Genomic DNA, 15,186 nt, shown 5'->3' on the forward strand with positions numbered 1-15,186 from the left:
ATTTCTAATCAATAGTGAGAGAACTGCTCACCTGGTGGTACACAGTACAAGCGTGTAGTTTGTCAGCTGCTGCAGATCCACAGGTCGGCGCTGCGACCTCTCAGAACCGTTATAATAAATGAAATGTGGATTACATCCGCGCTGCTGCGACAAATAATAGATCCAGATATACTTGTAAGATGTTCGGGTCAAAGATCAAAGATATTTGTGTGGAAACTTCCTGAAGAAGAAGCCATGAGCTTGGAAACGCGTTGAATAAACCACCCGAACATCTTACAAGTATATCTGGATCTATTATTTGTCGCAGCAGCGCGGATGTAATCCACATTTCATTTATTATAACGGTACATTGGTTAATAATTATATCTCCGAATGAAAGTGGGGCTGTGACCTGTATCGAGTCCAAGGTTTCGAGATATTTTGGAATTTAGCAATGGAATGGTTAACTCTAGCAGCAAGTTCCTCCATGCGGTATAATTGATCCACCTTAGCAGCCTGCTTATTCGTTTTAATGGGTAAGGGGAGCTTGGAATTTTGGTAAGAATCGACACACACAGCAACAATCAATGAAAATCGGAACCAGCACCCTGATAGAAAATGCTTTGTTGTTTTCTCACACAGACATCTCAGACCTAATGCTCCTTGAAGTCTGCAAATCTGAGTGACAATATCTTCTATATGTCACCAGCGTCTCCATAGATGGCTGTACCCATCATCCACTCTGCTCAGGAGACCAGGCAGCTCCTCTCTCCAGGGCACTCCCATCTATGCTGAGAAACGAAAGTAAAAGTAGTTTACAGGGGAGGGAGGAGGTGGAAATGCATTGAGAAGTGTAGAATGGAGTCCTGCTGCCTGCGCTGCCTTATACTATGTGTGCTGCTACTAGGCGGTAAGGACTTGTGCTGTCTCCTGTACTCAGTCCTAGTTGTATGGACCTTCTCGTGTTCATCTGCTCTGTTACTTGTACACTGTTTACAAAGGGACTGGGAATTTTTCCTGGTTATCTGAATATCTGAACTGGGAGCTTGTGGTCTGAATTCCTGCAGTTGTCCTTCCAGTGTTCTGTAGTAAAAGCCCCATTTAATTGCTATAAAAGTATGTGCCCACGATCAGGAACTGCTGCAGATATGACGCTGCGTACATCCCCAGCGTCCAACCCGCATCGGCCAGCTGTGACAGCATAGTGGATGGGATTTCAACAAATGCCATGACCGCTATGTATCAACAGGTGCCTGCAGATCCCCCGTGGCTTTCAAGACCATAGCGTGTCAATTTCTCTTTTTCTCTTATGTCAATAGAAATGTATTGAATGCGGTAAATCTGCACGGTTCAGTGTCACAGCAAGCTTTAGGTTTTTCTATTTTTCCCTCAAATTGTTTTTCATTTTAAATTCTTGTTTATCGTCTGCTCTTTTGTATTTAACACGGATGTTCTATACAAAAAAACTTTCACTTGATTATTTTTTTCAGGCAGATATTCCATATTATGTATTTTAAACTTCATGGGTGCCAGTAACGATGAGCAGGGCCTTATGATCTTTTGATCGCCCGTCATTGCATTTTATTGCAATCTTGCAGCAATCAAAAAAAGCAAGCCTGGCGTTTTGATTTTTTTTTTCTCTTTATGCCATTTATCAATTGGACTAATTTACTTATATTTGGATAGATTGGGCGTTTCTGAATGCAGTCATACCAAATGTATGTATTTTTTATTTTTTTATTATTTTATTTTGAAAAGGGACAAAAGGAGGGTGACTTAATGGTTTTTTTTTTTTTTTTTTTTACTTTTACTTTTTACTTGCTTCAATAGTCCCCTTAGGAAGCTTGAAGCTGCGATCGTCTAATCGCCTGTGCTACACATAGCAGGGCTTTGGCCTACTATGTGTAGCAGAAATCATTATCTTCTAGGAACGTCGGCCACGGCTTGCGATCATAGGAGATCTGCAGTGGCAAGCATGGGGATCTTCGCAGACCCCCGGCTGTCATGCCGAAACATCGGGGTCCTTTGATCATGTGACAGGGGCACCGATGGTTGGGTCTTATGACGCACTTCTGGTAAATGCGAGTTAAATCCGCTGTCAGTGATTGACAGCACCATTTAACATGTTAACAGCTGTGGGTGGACCGCGATTCCACCCACAGCTGTCAGAGGCACAAATCAGTTGTCATGTGTCGGGAAAGATGCAGGCTCGGTGTCAGAGCCCACATCAAATTGGGGTGGACGACCTTAGACGTACCTATACGTCCAAGGTCGTAAACAAGTTAATATTGAATGCAAGTGTATGCATCTTCAATGACTTCTTCCTACAGCATAAACCAAAGAGAATATCTATGTCTTACAATATGGAAGACATCCACACTGCCATACAGACACCATTGGTAGCCAGTTGTAAAGGAATAGAAAAAGAGCCATAGCACTGCCATATGTTTGCGCTCTAAGAGAAATCTTTCAGACTAATGCTAAACTTTCTAATATACATTATTACACAGCCAATGATTTTATTAACAGTAGATTTGTTACAATAATTTCTTATTCATTTGGATTGAACTTTCCACTACTGGACAATCCAGTAACACCTAAAGTGATCATAGTTTGCTGTAGCATAATACTCAAAGACTGTAGATTATCAGTGGCAGCTGATTGGCAGCATCGATCATAAAGGTACCTTCACACTGAGCAACTTTACAACGAGAACGACAACGATCCGTGACGTTGCAGCGTCCTGGATAGCGATCTCGTTGTGTTTGACACGCAGCAGCAATCTGGATCCTGCTGTGACATCGCTGGTCGTAGCTGAAAGTCCAGAACTTTATTTGGTCGTCAGGTCGGCGTGATTCGTCATGTTTGACAGCAAAAGCAACGATGCCTGCAATGTTTTTTCACAGAGCTAACAACCAGCGAGAACGATAAGTGAGTCGCCGTTACGTCACTGGATCGCTCCTGCATCGTTCTGGAGTTGCTGTGTTTGACATCTCTACAGCGACCTAAACAGCGACGCTCCAGCGATCTAGTTTAGGTCGGATCGTTGTCTATATCGCTGGAGCGTCTCTAAATGTGACGGTACCTTTAGACACAAAAATACAATGTCACCACCGGGAGACTAAGCGATGACAATGGAAGAGTGGCTTTGGTATGGGAGGTAATTATGTGTTTCCCTCATTGTAATATGGCAACGTTAATTGTCAAAGGGTTTCCTCCTAGTATTGGACAAGCCTTTTGGTACTTATTCAAGTAGTTGTTCACGACTCAGACAACTCTTTTTCAGTCACTATGTTTCCCCCCAAAAAATACCACCTATATTCACCTCCGGTACCCGTATTGTACCAACGGTGTCAACACTTGCTTTCCTGGGGCTTGAGAGTAACGCAATCCCTGCCAATTACCTTCCCCTTACTGTCCCTTCCTCCTTTGGACAAATCGGACATCCGGAGGAAGTGATAGAGCAGCCGCAGCTCTCACTTCTGATATCTGATTTGTCTGAAGGAGAAGACCATGGAGTGGGCGATGATTGTACGCAGTGTTATGTCACATAAGCCCCGAGAGAGCCAGAGCCAACACCACTGGAATGCCGCCGGCATCGGAGGTGAATATAGGTGTTATTTTTTTTACAAGGGGAAGCCATAGAGATTGAGAAGAGGTTGTCCGAATAGGAGACAACCCATTTTAACCTCTTCGTCATTCATTGATGCCTGGATTGGCTGTTTGGGTAACTGCTCCACTTTATCATTGCTGCCTTTTGAGGTTCTGGTGTAATTTGATCACAGTAATTTGATTATAAATGATACGGCTGTTTTTATTTTAGCGTTTTTTTTTTGTTTGTTTTTTTGCAGGTACCTGGACCATTAAAGAAACGACATTCATAAAATTACCCTGTCTGCATGAAAGTCCATACCATCATCCGCTGAATGAACAACCTGCTTCTCCACGTCCAGCCTGGGTAGTGCTAGGAGGTGGACAGGACACTAATTTAGATTTTTGGGGAGTTAAGTATATTTTTAAAGGTGAGTTCACTGTTTATACTCTCCTCTACCCACATAAGTCACTGTCTGCTCTCGGGGGGCTTCTCCATTGGAGTTAATGAAAAAGAAACTGCTGTAATTGAGAATTACAGGACAAAATGGATCTAAGCTCTCTAAGACAGACCATGAAAAAATAAAAAATCCACTCCAGACCACTACCAATCCTTGTTGTACCACTAGATCCTGACGTGTTACCATAATTTACATGTGTAATATATAAAAAGAAGTGTTACATAGTTATAATGGTTATCTAGAGAAATTCTAGATTTTGAGTAGAACATAAGACGGCTATATTCCTGCTATAATGTTCACTTACAGGTCTGTAACCTAGAAATATAACATAATTTAATCCCTTTCTGTTACAGCCATTTTTTTCCCATTGTTCCCAGAGTTATAACTATCCTTAGATTCGGCATATGAGTGGTTTCTTTTTTGCTTGCTGGATGAATTGTAGGCTTAAAGTGGTCCTTTCATCAAAATTTTTCTTGTTGAACTGGACACATTATAGAATAGTGGCTGCAGAGCAGAATAAAATGTGATTGTTTTTTGTTTCATCGCTCTGCATCGGGGGCATTATCAGAGTTTTGTTTTGTGGGGCTTATACTCTTTCCCCTGTATGATGATGACCAATCATAATCAGGCTGAAACATTCAGGAGAAAAAAGAACACATCCCCAAAATAGCTCAGAACAAGCTACTCCTATATCAGATGTAATGACAGCCTGATCTCACTTCAGCGTAATTACAAGTGACTAAGAGTACAACAGATATACAGTAAGTGTGATTCCTGACACTTTTTAGCTTTCATCTCACAGTCCATGTGGAGGTAGGAGCAGTACAACTGAGTTTAGCTGTGTAACATTACAAACCGTTCTATCAATTCTCTCATAGTGCTGCAAGTTCAGCTGTACAGCCCCTCACTCCACACAGACTGCCAGGAGAAGGAAGCATAGTCACACTTTATCTGTAGTGCTCACAGCATCCTGTAACCCCTCTGCAGTGAGACCATGCTGTCATTACATCTCACACAGGGGTAGGATGTTCTGATCTATTTTGGAGCATATTCCTCTTACCTGCTTATGATTGGTCAACATCTTACAGGGAGAAGAAGTACACGCCCCTAGTGAAAACTCTGATAATACTTTGGACTCTGATAACATTTTAGGTGGTAAGTATTTTGATTGGTAATATCTCTGCAATGGAGAATTAAATTTAAAAAAATATTTTTTTTTTCTGCTCTGCAGCCAATGTTACATTGTTTGTCCGTTTCAGCATGAAAAATTTTGGTGAAAGGTCTTCTGTAAAGGGAACTTATCTAGGGGATTTTACTATATGTAAGGCTACGCTCCCATGATGAGCTTTTGGTGATTTTTTTGATGTTGCAGAATTAGGTTACTTGCGTTTTTTTTCCTTGCGTTTTTGTGCGTGTTCTTTTAACATGCGTTTTTATCTCATTTTTGACCTTGTGTTTTAATTTTTTCTGTTTGGAGTGTCATGCTTTAACCCCTTAGTGACAGAGCCAATTTGGTACTTAATGACCGAGCCAATTTTTGCAATTCTGACCACTGTCACTTTATGAGGTTATAACTCTGGAACGCTTCAACGGATCCCGCTGATTCTGAGATTGTTTTTTCGTGACATATTGTACTTCATGTTAGTGGTAACATTTCTTCGATATTACTTGCGATTATTTATGAAAAAAACGGAAATATGGCGAAAATTTTTAAAATTTTGCAATTTTCAAACTTTGTATTTTTATGCCCTTAAATCAGAGAGATATGTCACGAAAAATAGTTAATAAATAACATTTCCCACATGTCTACTTTACATCAGCACAATTTTAGAAACAAAATTTTTTTTTGTTAGGGAGTTATAAGGGTTAAAAGTTGACCAGCAATTTCTCATTTTTACAACACCATTTTTTTTTAGGGACCACATCACATTTGAAGTCATTTTGAGGGGTCTATATGATAGAAAATAATGAAGTGTGACACCATTCTAAAAACTACACCCCTCAAGGTTCTCAAAACCACATTCAAGAAGTTTATTAACCCTTTACGTGCTTCACAGGAACTGAAACAATGTGGAAGGAAAAAATGAACATTTAACTTTTTTTTGCAAACATCTTAATTCAGAACCATTTTTTTTATTTTCACAAGTGTAAAAACAGAAATGTAACCATAAATTTTGTTATGCAATTTCTCCTGAATACGCCAATACCCCATATGTGGGGGTAAACCACTGTTAGGGCGCACCGCAGAACTTAGAAGTGAAGGAGCGCCGTTTGACTTTTTCAATGCAGAATTGGCTGGAATTGAGATCGGACGCCATGTCACGTTTAGAGAGCCCCTGATGTGCCTAAACAGTGGAAACCCCCCACAAGTGACACCATTTTGGAAACTAGACCCCTTAAGGAACTTATCTAGATGTGTGGCGATCACTTTGAACCCCCAAGTACTTCACAGAAGTTTATAACGTAGAGCCGTGAAAATAAAAAAATCGCTTTTGTTTACACAAAAATGATCTTTTTGCCCACAAATTCTTATTTTCACAAGGGTAACAGGAGAAATTAGACCACAAAAGTTGTTGTGCGATTTCTCCTGAATACGTCGATACCCCATATGTGGGGGTAAACCACTGTTTGGGCGCACCGCAGAGCTTGGAAGTGAAGGAGCGCCGTTTTACTTTTTCAATGTAGAATTGGCTGGAATTGAGATTGGACGCCATGTCGCGTTTGGAGAGCCCCTGATGTGCCTAAACAGTGGAAACCCCCCACAAGTGACACCATTTTGGAAACTAGACCCCTTAAGGAACTTATCTAGATGTGTGGCGAGCACTTTGAACCCCCATGTGCTTCACAGAAGTTTATAACGTAGAGCCGTGAAAAAAAAAAAATCGCATTTTTTCTACAAAAATGATCTTTTTGCCCACAAATTTTTATTTTCACAAGGGTAACAGGAGAAATTAGACCACAAAAGTTGTTGTGCAATTTCTCCTGAGTACGCTGATACCCAATATGTGGGGGTAAACCACTGCTAGGGCGCACCGCAGAGCTTGGAAGAGAAGGAGTGCCGTTTTACTTTTTCAATGTAGAATTGGCTGGAATTGAGATCGGACGCCATGTCGCGTTTGGAGAGCCCCTGATGTGCCTAAACAGTAGAAATCCCCCACAAGTGACCCCATTTTGGAAACTAGACCCCCCATGGAACTTATCTAGATGTGTGATGAGAACCTTGAATGCCCAAGTGCTTCACAGAAGTTTATAATGCAGAGCCGTGAAAATAAAAAATATTTTTTTTTTCCACAAAAAAGATATTGTAGCCCCCAAGTTTTTATTTTTACAAGGGTAACAAGAGAAATTGGACCCCAAAAGTTGTTGTCCAATTTGTCTTGAGTATGCTGGTACCCCATATGTGGGGGTAAACCACTGTTTGGGCGCACGGCAGAGCTCGGAAGGAAGGAGCGCCGTTTTGGAATGCAGACTTTGATAGAATGGTCTGCGGGTATTATGTTGCATTTGCAGAGCCCCTGATGTACCTAACCAGTAGAAACCCTCCACAAGTGACCCCATTTTGGAAACTAGACCCCCCAAGGAACTTATCTAGATGTGTGGTGAGAACTTTGAATGCCCAAGTGCTTCACAGAAGTTTAGAATGCAGAGTCGTGAAAATAAAAAATATTTTTTTTTTCACAAAAAAGATTTTGTAGCCCCCAAGTTTTTATTTTCACAAGGGTAACAGGAGAAATTGGACTGCAATAGTTGTTGTCCAATTTATCCCGAGTACGCTGATGTGCCATATGTGGGGGTAAACCACTGTTTGGGCGCACGGCAGAGCTCGGAAGGGAAGGAGCGCCTTTTTGGAATGCAGACTTTGATAGAATGGTCTGTGGGCATTATGTTGCGATTGCAGAGCCCCTGATATACCTAAACTGTAGTAACCCCCCACAAGTGACCCCATTTTGGAAACTAGACCCCCCAAGGAACTTATCTAAATGTGTGGTGAGAACTTTGAATGCCCAAGTGCTTCACAGAAGTTTAGAATGCAGAGTCGTGAAAATAAAAAATATTTTTTTTTTTCACAAAAAAGATTTTGTAGCCCCCAAGTTTTTATTTTCACAAGGGTAACAAGAGAAATTGGACCCCAGAAGTTGTTGTCCAATTTATCCCGAGTACGCTGATGCCCCATATGTGGGGGTAACCCACTGTTTGGGCGCACGGCAGAGCTCAGAAGGGAGGGAGCACCATTTGACTTTTTGAGCGCAAAATTGGCTGTCGTGTTTGGAGACCCCCTGATGTACCTAAACAGTGGAAACCCCCCAATTCTAGCTCCAACCCCTAACCCTAATCCCAACCTGATCCATAATCCTAATCACTAACCCTAACCATAATCACAACCCTTACCCCAAAACAACCCTAATGTCAACCCTAACCATAACCCTAATCAAAACCCTAAATCCAACACACCCCTAATCCTAATCTCAACCCTAACCCTAATCCCAATACACCCCTAATCACAACCCTATCCTTAACCCTAATCCCAAACCTAACCCTAATCCCAAGCGTAACCCTAATGCCAACCCTAACCCTAATACCAACCCTAATCCAAACCCTAAACCTAATCCCAGCTCTAACCCTAACTTTAGCCCCAACCCTAGCCCTAACTTTAGCCCCAACCCTAACCCTAGCCCTAAGGCTACTTTCACACTTGCGTTGTTTGGCATTCCGTCGCAATCCGTCGTTTTGGACAAGAAACGGATCCTGCAAATGTGCCCGCAGGATGCGTTTTTTGCCCATAGTATTGCCGACGGATCGTGACGGATGGCCACACGTCGCGTCCGTCGTGCACTGGATCAGTTGTGTTTTGGCGGAGCGTCGGCACAAAAAAACGTTCAATGAAACGTTTTTTTGTACGTCGCATCCGCCATTTCTGACCGCGCATGCGTGGCCGTAACTCCGCCCCCTCCTCCCCAGGACATAGATTGGGCAGCGGATGCGTTGAAAAACTACAGCTGCTGCCCATGTTGTGCACAATTTTCACAACGTGCGTCGGTATGTCGGGCCGACGCATTGCGACGGCCCCGTACCGACGTAAGTGTGAAAGAAGCCTAACCCTAAATTTAGCCCCAACCCTAACCCTAAATTTAGCCCCAACCCTAACCCTAAATTTAGCCCCAACCCTACCCCTAACCTAACCCTAGCCGTAACCCTACCCCTAACCCTAACCTAACCCTACCCCTAACCTAACCCTAGCCGTAACCCTACCCCTAACCTAACCCTAGCCCTAACCCTACCCCTACCCCTAACCCTACCCCTAACCCTACCCCTAACCCTACCCCTAACCCTACCCCTAACCCTACCCCTAACCCTACCCCTAACCTAACCCTAACCCTACCCCTAACCCTACCCCTAACCCTAACCCTAATTTTAGCCCTAACTGCTGTTCTCCTGCCGGCCGGCAGATGGAGACAGATGGCGGGCGCACTGGGCATGCGTCCGCCATGTTCTTCTGCCGGCGGCCAGGAGGAGCAGCAAGAGGATCCAGGGACCTAGGTGAGTATGATAGGGTCCCCGAATCCCCCTATTTCTCTGTCCTCTGATGTGCGATCACATCAGAGGACAGAGAATTACACTTTACTTTTTTTTTTTTTTTTTTTTTTTTTGCGGTCGCCGGTAAACAGTTAATTACCGGCGATCGCAAAACAGGGGTCGCTAAAACCGACCCCCGATCATGCTCTTTGGGGTCTCGGCTACCCCAGGCAGCCGAGACCTCAAAGATTCTCCCGGTGCCGGCCGGCGGGCGCACTGCGCATGCGCCCGCCATTTTTAAGATGGCGGCGCCCACCGGGAGACACGAGGAGCATCGGGGGAGCTAGGTGAGTATTGGGGGGCCACCTGGGACCCCTTTTCTCTGTCCTCCGATGTGCGATCACATCGGAGGACAGAGAAATTAAAAAGAGATCGCTTTTTTTTTTTTTTTTTTTTTTTTTTGCGATCGCCGGTAAACGGTTAATTACCGGCGATCGCAAATGCGGGGAGGCTTAAAAACCCCCCGAATCATGTTCTCTGGGGTCTCGGCTACCCTCGGCAGCCGAGACCCCGGAGAAAATCGGCCTGTGGGGGGCGCTATACACTTTTTCCACAGCGCCGTTAATTAACGGCGCTGTGGTTTAAGTACCCTTAGCGGCCGCCGTTAAAAGGCGTATCGGCGGTCGCTAAGGGGTTAAATAAAGCTGCTTTGTTTTTGATACTTCTTGGTTTTTTGCTTTGATAAAACTGTATTGGTATACTTTTAAGTATTGATGACATGTTTTTTGTATGTGTTTCTGCCCCGGAGATTAATTAAAAACGCATGTGCTGTTTTTTGCTGTGGACTTTCCGCATCTAATCTAAATCTATGGGGAAAATGCGCACAGAAAACTCAGAACCTGCAAGAGAAATTGTCATGTTGCGGATTTGATACACGCACTGCAGGTCAGTTTACGCTGAGTAACATAAAAGTGCAGTGGGCAGGAGATTCCTATAAATCCCATTCACATTGCTGGACCGGTAAAACACTGCAATTTTTGTGCCGCAAAAACACGCAGCATCAAAACCGTGCCCAAACTATTGTGGGAACGTGGCCTTAGGCTTTATCTGCCTCCTTGTAATATTTTTCGTGACCTCTGTATTATCCCCAAGCATCGCTGCAGTGTGTGATAATGCTGGTTAATACCAATGCATGTGCCACCTCGCTGACAATTTGCGCTGCCCTAGAATGCCTCTTCTCTCATCTTTTGTCACGTGTACTATGCATCGGTAGCCTGCAGATGGCAGCATAACACCATGCATTTCCTCAATAATTCTGCTCTGAAGAAACACTAAAGAGTTTTCATTAAAGTTATTGACCATCCATAACATTGTTTGTGGGCATTTGTAAGAAGAATGTTAATCCTCGACAGACAGCTACTTATGTATTACTAATAATAATGGCTAGAGATGAGCGAATTGATCATTGACCAATAGAATTACCTATGAATTTCCCTAAAAATTTAGATTGTAACAAATCTGTATTGTGGAGGAATTCACTTTGCACAAATCCAGTAAAAAGAAAGCCATTCAGATGGTTTCTGACAGCTGGGATGGGGTTAAAAAGCAAAGAACGCTGGCATTTGCCCATATCTTTCCCACCCTCACTGCCCACCCACTCCTCCAATTGACTCTTCTTCACCCTGTGGGTTTTCCGGTGGGCACCATCCTTTATGAATTCCTACCCGATCTGCATATTAATAGCCTACAACACGTTTCACATGAAGGAATGGGGTGGTCACACCCAACATGTTCACATGGGATGTAGACGGTGGTGTCGCCTGCTGGAAAGTCCTAAGAATGAAGATTAGCCGATCAGCGGTAGAGCTGGCTTTGAGATGGTCGCAGTGGCGCGTATAAGAGTTTTTCGTTTTTTTAACCCCTTCTGGCCAATTTCATTTTCACTGAATTAATGTGTTTCGGACAATAACCCACCCACCCAAGTCACTGCAAGTTCATCATAACTGTATCTGCGCAAATTGAATGTCCGGAGATTCACTCAACGCTAATGATAACAGTTTCTACTTTCCGCTTCCATTTAAAGGGACTCTGTCAGTAGGTTTTTGCTATGTAATCTGCAGACAGCCTGAGATAAAGGCTGAAACACAGAGTTCAGGGATGTGTCACTTGTCAAAGTGTTTTATGCTATTTACTAACTGTGAGGGATTTATCACTAAGAGATTAGCATTGCTGGACTTGTCCGGTAACGCCCCCTCCTGTGATAAGCAGCTCACTGTCTATGGATTTAGTACACAGAGAACCTGGTGTGGGCGGGGTTAGCTTCCTCAGCTCTGCTTCATCCCAAATCTAAATGCTCTGATTGTGTCAGCACTGCTGCACCCAGTAATCTAAGTGATCCATCGTTGGATTCAGCTTCTCTTTGCCTACATCAGGCTGTTCACAGATGAGGTAGCAAAAACCTGCGGACAGATTCTCTGTAAGAGCAACAGATAAATAACACACACATTTACCAATACAGAAGGGAGAGCAGGTCCTGCCCATAGGAGCCTGCAGACTAGAAGATGAAGTCTTCTTACTTGCTCTCTTCTGATTTATCTGTAACTATGGGCGATACATTTTTCAGTCTGATTCCATACGCTTTTTTTTTTTAGATTCACCAGTAAACCTGATGCCATTTTTAAAGGACGGATTAGAAGATGTGAAATGTGATATTGCGCCATATTTCACAGCCAACACGGAGATTCTATGGCCTGGGGTCAAAAATACAGATAATGTAGTTGATTCCTGGTATATCTACAAAGTTCAGCACAATGGTGGCAAATTTCACACTGCAACATGTTTCACTAAACTTCCTGAGACATCGGAGAAGAAAGAAGAGGACAGACACCTTGTATTAGGTAAGAACAGGCTATAAATAATTGGACTATTACGACCAGTGCAATTCTAGGGGAACAGCCACCGACACAGTGCTATGGTATTATTCGCTGGTAGAGATGAGCGAACCCAAACTGTGTTGAACTCCGAACATGGACTTCTCTCGGAAGTCGATTTCAGTGCTGAGAGAGAGAAAATTTTACAACTACAAAGTTCGGGTCCCCATTGACTTCTATGGGGTCTGAATTCTGGTACCTTCTTCTAACATTGGACTAAAGTTTGGTCAAACCCGAACTTCCGCAGGTCCACTCATCCCGTCACTTACATACACCTGCCGCCCCTCAAACAGAGCTGAACGTACAGTCATGGCCAAAAGTATTGACACCCCTGCAATTCTGTCAGATAATACTCAGTTTCTTCCTGAAAATGATTGCAAACACAAATTATTTGGTATTATCTTCATTTAATTTGTCTTAAATGAAAAAACACAAAAAGAATTGTCCTAAAGCCAAATTGCATATAATTCCACACCAAACATAAAAAAGGGGGTGGACAAAAGTATTAGCACTGTTCGAAAAATCATGTGATGCTTCTCTAATTTGTGTAATTAACAGCACCTGTAACTTACCTGTGGCACCTAACAGGTGTTGGCAATAACTAAATCACACTTGCAGCCAGTTGACATGGATTAAAGTTGACTCAATCTCTGTCCTGTGTCCTTGTGTGTACCACATTGAGCATGGAGAAAAGAAAGAAGACCAAAGAACTGTCTGAGGACTTGAGAAACCAAATTGTGAGGAAGCATGAGCAATCTCAAGGCTACAAGTCCATCTCCAAAGACCTGAATGTTCCTGTGTCTACCGTGCGCAGTGTCATCAAGAAGTTTAAAGCCCATGGCACTGGGGCTAACCTCCCTAGATGTGGACGTAAAAGAAAAATTGACAAGAGATTTCAACGCAAGATTGTGCAAATGTTGGATAAAGAACCTCAACTAACATCCACACTTCCAGGAAGCAGGATACCCCAGCGCCACGCCAAGAGGAGCCCTCTTTGGGACCAAATTTCTAATTTTCGCTCAGTACCAGTAACTCAGTTTGAGAAAGACCCGGAATGGGGTCGAAACGTTACTCTATGTCTTATCCTGCTGTGTGCGTATATATACTTAAATGTCAAACACATGTGAATAAATACACCATTTTTGCAAGTTATAACCTGAGAGAGTGCGGCTATTTTCTCGCTTATTGGACTTTTTGGGGATTTCTCAAGTACAGCCTGCACCACCTAATTTGCTGAGTGTGCTCCATTCCCTTGAACTCTGGTCAGATGAGACAAAAGTAGAGCTTTTTGGGTAAAGGCATCAACATAGAGTTTACAGGAGAAAAAAAGAAGCATTCAAAGAAAAGAACACTGTCCCTACAGTCAAACATGGCGGAGGTTCCCTGACGTTTTGGGGTTGCTTTGCTGCCTCTGGCACTGGACTGCTTGACCGTGTGCATGGCATTATGAAGTCTGAAGACTACCAACAAATTTTGCAGCATAATGTAGGGCCCAGTGTGAGAAAGCTGGGTCTCCCTCAGAGGTCATGGGTCTTCCAGATGGACAATGACCCAAAACACACTTCAAAAAGCACTAGAAAATGGTTTGAGAGAAAGCACTGGAGACTTCTAAGGTGGCCAGCAATGAGTCCAGACCTGAATCCCATAGAACACCTGTGGAGAGATCTAAAAATGGCAGTTTGGAGAAGGCGCCCTTCAAATATCAGGGACCTGGAGCAGTTTGCCAAAGAAGAATGGTCTAAAATTCCAGCAGAGCATTGTAAGAAACTCATTGATGGTTACTGGAAGCGGTTGGTCGCAGTTATTTTGGCTAAAGGTTGTGCAACCAAGTATTAGGCTGGCAATACTTTTGTCTGGCCCATTTTTGGAGTTTTGTGTGAAATGATCAATGTTTTGCTTCATTCTCTTTTGTGTTTTTTCATTTAAGACAAATTAAATGAAGATAATAATACCAAAGAATTTGTGTTTGCAATCATTTTCAGGAAGAAGCTCAGTATTATCTGACAGAATTGTAGGGGTGTCAATACTTTTGGCCATGACTGTATAAGCAAGAGAAAGTTGTAAAAACTTGGCATTATGAGGTTGGGCAACAACTTTTCATAGGAATCATGCTTGGGCCAAGTGCGCACGTTGAATATTTCATCAGTATTTTACATCAGTATTTGTAAGCTAAAACCAGGAGTGGAACAATCAGAGGAAAAGTATAATAGAAACACGTCACCACTTCTGCATTTATCACCCACTCCTGGTTTTTGGCTTACAATACTCTTAGTATGAACATAGCCGTCCCTTACAGCAGACGTCCAAGTGGAGGCGATTGGACATATCGATTTCTACATGCCTGATCATTTATTCCTGCAGGAGATAAGACCAAGTACTACATATGTTACAGTAACTTATTAATCTCTCACCATTGGATGATGTAGGCGACAAGATGTAGCAGTTGGCAACAATCGGTGTAGTGTTGCAGTCATTCAAAGTAATTGTGAACAGCCACTCTTTGCTAATAGCGTAGAGCGCTGTGCTATTCTTATAGCGTAGCGCAGGAGCCTTCTTGTTGGTGACTGATACATTTGTAGATGTCAACCTTTTCTATAGTAGACTACTGAGTTAAATAATACTCTGGCTACCTGCAGTCAGTAGTGAGTGTGTAACTTAGTGATCTAAAACTCCCACTGAATAAACTAATCCCTAAGGGTGCGTGCCCCTGA

The 15,186-nt window shown here is 42.9% G+C and overlaps 1 protein-coding gene across 3 annotated transcripts in view; it reads left to right on the top strand.

Annotated features, from left to right (window-relative positions):
• The first annotated feature begins 797 nt into the window (after nucleotides 1–797).
• The window catches only part of LOC138672862 (tapasin-related protein-like), a 58,461-nt gene continuing 44,072 nt past the window's right edge, over nucleotides 798–15,186 (top strand). For 2 of the 3 annotated variants that reach the window (XM_069761269.1, XM_069761270.1), the window contains exons 1-3: nucleotides 811–889; nucleotides 3,831–4,001; nucleotides 12,197–12,442. In XM_069761269.1, coding sequence (XP_069617370.1) covers nucleotides 838–889; nucleotides 3,831–4,001; nucleotides 12,197–12,442 — 469 coding nt within the window. In that variant the 5' untranslated portion in view covers nucleotides 811–837. Of the gene's footprint in view, nucleotides 890–3,830; nucleotides 4,002–12,196; nucleotides 12,443–15,186 lie in introns of all 3 variants that reach the window. The other variant, XR_011319782.1, reaches the window with a different exon arrangement.

This window comes from Ranitomeya imitator, chromosome 3 (assembly GCF_032444005.1).
Source record: "Ranitomeya imitator isolate aRanImi1 chromosome 3, aRanImi1.pri, whole genome shotgun sequence".
NCBI classification, from domain to species: Eukaryota; Metazoa; Chordata; class Amphibia; order Anura; family Dendrobatidae; genus Ranitomeya; species Ranitomeya imitator.